Source organism: Chenopodium quinoa, unplaced genomic scaffold, assembly GCF_001683475.1.
Source record: "Chenopodium quinoa cultivar QQ74 unplaced genomic scaffold, ASM168347v1, whole genome shotgun sequence".
Taxonomy (NCBI): domain Eukaryota; kingdom Viridiplantae; phylum Streptophyta; class Magnoliopsida; order Caryophyllales; family Amaranthaceae; genus Chenopodium; species Chenopodium quinoa.
In genome coordinates, this window is record NW_018745650.1 from 5322954 (window position 1) to 5324973 (window position 2020).

The window sequence follows — 2020 nt, forward strand, 5'->3', positions numbered from 1 at the left end:
CTGTCATACGCTTTGCTCATATCAAGTTTCAAAGCAAAGCTGCCGTCCTTTCCCTCCCCACCCCTCTTCATGGCATGGAAAATCTCAAAGGCTACAAGAGCATTGTCCGATATAAGACGGCCTGGAATAAAGGCACTCTGATTGATAGAGATCACCTTATCTAGCACCACCTTCAATTTATTTGCTACCGTTTTCGATACAATTTTATAAATCACGTTACAGCAGCTAATAGGACGGAACTCAGAAAGTTGCTTCGGAGACTCACATTTCGGAATTAAAACAATGCAAGTATTATTTATTTCCGATAAATTCACATCCCCACTCCACCATCTCTTCACAAAGGTAATAATATCAGGGCCAACAATATGCCAGAATTTTTGAAAAAATAGAGCATGCATACCGTCGGGGCCGGGTGCTTTATTAGGATGCATTTGAAACAGTGCATTTTTTATCTCATCAGCCGTCGGCTCACAGTCCAGCATAACATTCATTTCCTCAGTTACCACTCTCTCAATTCCCTCTAAAGCATCCTGAAAACCCATCGGCGAACTCATAGCAAAAAGGTTCGAAAAATAAGCAGTTATCAACCTTTCCAAGTCCACCCTTTGCTCATACCACTCCCCATTATCATCTTGTAGTCTCCGAATCCTGTTCTGAGCCTTTCTTTGACTAGCTTTGTGGTGGAAATATTTAGTGTTTTTATCGCCATCACGCAGCTCATTAGCCCTAGCTCTAGCATGCCAGTACGACTCCTCCAACCTATATAGGGACTCCAGTTCCGCTACCAGGGAGTTACACATTGCAAGCTTTGCGCCATCCATCCTCCCCCCTTTTAACTCCTTCATCTTCTTTACCCCTTTTTGATCCGTTTCTTTACAGAGCCGAAGTTCAGAGCAGCCCAGGATGCTAATTTCTCACCACATACTACCACTCTGTTTGCCATATTCAGCCCCATACTCTCACTCCACCCCTTAGCCACCACCTCACCACACTCATCACTTGATAGCCACAACGACTTAAATTTAAACCCCGTACTACCACAATTTTCTCCCCCTCTATTATCAGATGACATAAGAATCGGAGCATGATCAGACAGAGATTTAATAATAGGTAGATTATGCACCTCAAAATTCGGAAATAAGGCACACCACTCTTCGTCGGCAGTAAATCTGTCAAGTCTTTCCCGTACATAGGTATCCATGGTGTTACCCCTTTCCCAAGTGTATATGCTACCCCTATACCCCAAGTCTCTCATAGCACAGGTGTCCATGGTAACACGGAAAGCATCCATAAGCCTTTCACTTCTCAGGGGACCTCCTTCCTTCTCACACAGGCTAGATATCTCATTAAAATCACCAAACATAATGCACGGTATACTACATCCTGATTTCAGAGAAGACATGAGATCCCAGGTTAAATGTTTATTTGATTGCTCCGGCCATCCATAAATCCCAATAGCCCTCCACATAGCACAATTATTATCATTCAGAATATCAATAGCAAAATGATGAGCAGAGTACGAAACAACATTCACCTTAATATCCTTCCACCACATTCCCATTCCCCCCGACCTCCCATTACTACTAATACAAACACCCTCAACATAGCCACATTTAATTTTAATTTTATTAAGACGATTTTCATCAATCATTGTTTCCATTACAAAAACAATATTCGGCCTATCTCTCCAGCATATATCGCTGAGAGCCCTAACTGTCCACGGGTTGCCAGCCCCGTGACAGTTCCAACTCAATATTTTCATTGTTTTTCGGGAGCTTGGGCTGTCCCAAAACTCCCTACTTTAAGTACAGACTCCACAACAGTATCATTAGGCTTACATCGTTTCAGTTTTTTCTCATGATGGCACACATCGGACAATTGATCACCCAACTCAGCATCTTCCACACCTCTTTTTTTTGACACAGCAGCCTCGTCCAATCCCTCAGTAATGTCCATGTCAACCACCTGGTCATAAACGCCTTCTCCTTCCTTCTGGGTCATTGTTCTAGCAGCCACTTGC

General features: G+C 43.1%; 1 protein-coding gene across 1 annotated transcript; it reads right to left on the minus strand.

Moving 5' to 3' along the window:
* Nucleotides 1-850: 850 nt before the first annotated feature.
* Nucleotides 851-1762, minus strand: LOC110717024. The gene has a single exon (XM_021895664.1). It carries the CDS (start codon nucleotides 1760-1762, stop codon nucleotides 851-853), a length of 912 nt encoding a protein of 303 aa, XP_021751356.1.
* Nucleotides 1763-2020: the final 258 nt, after the last annotated feature.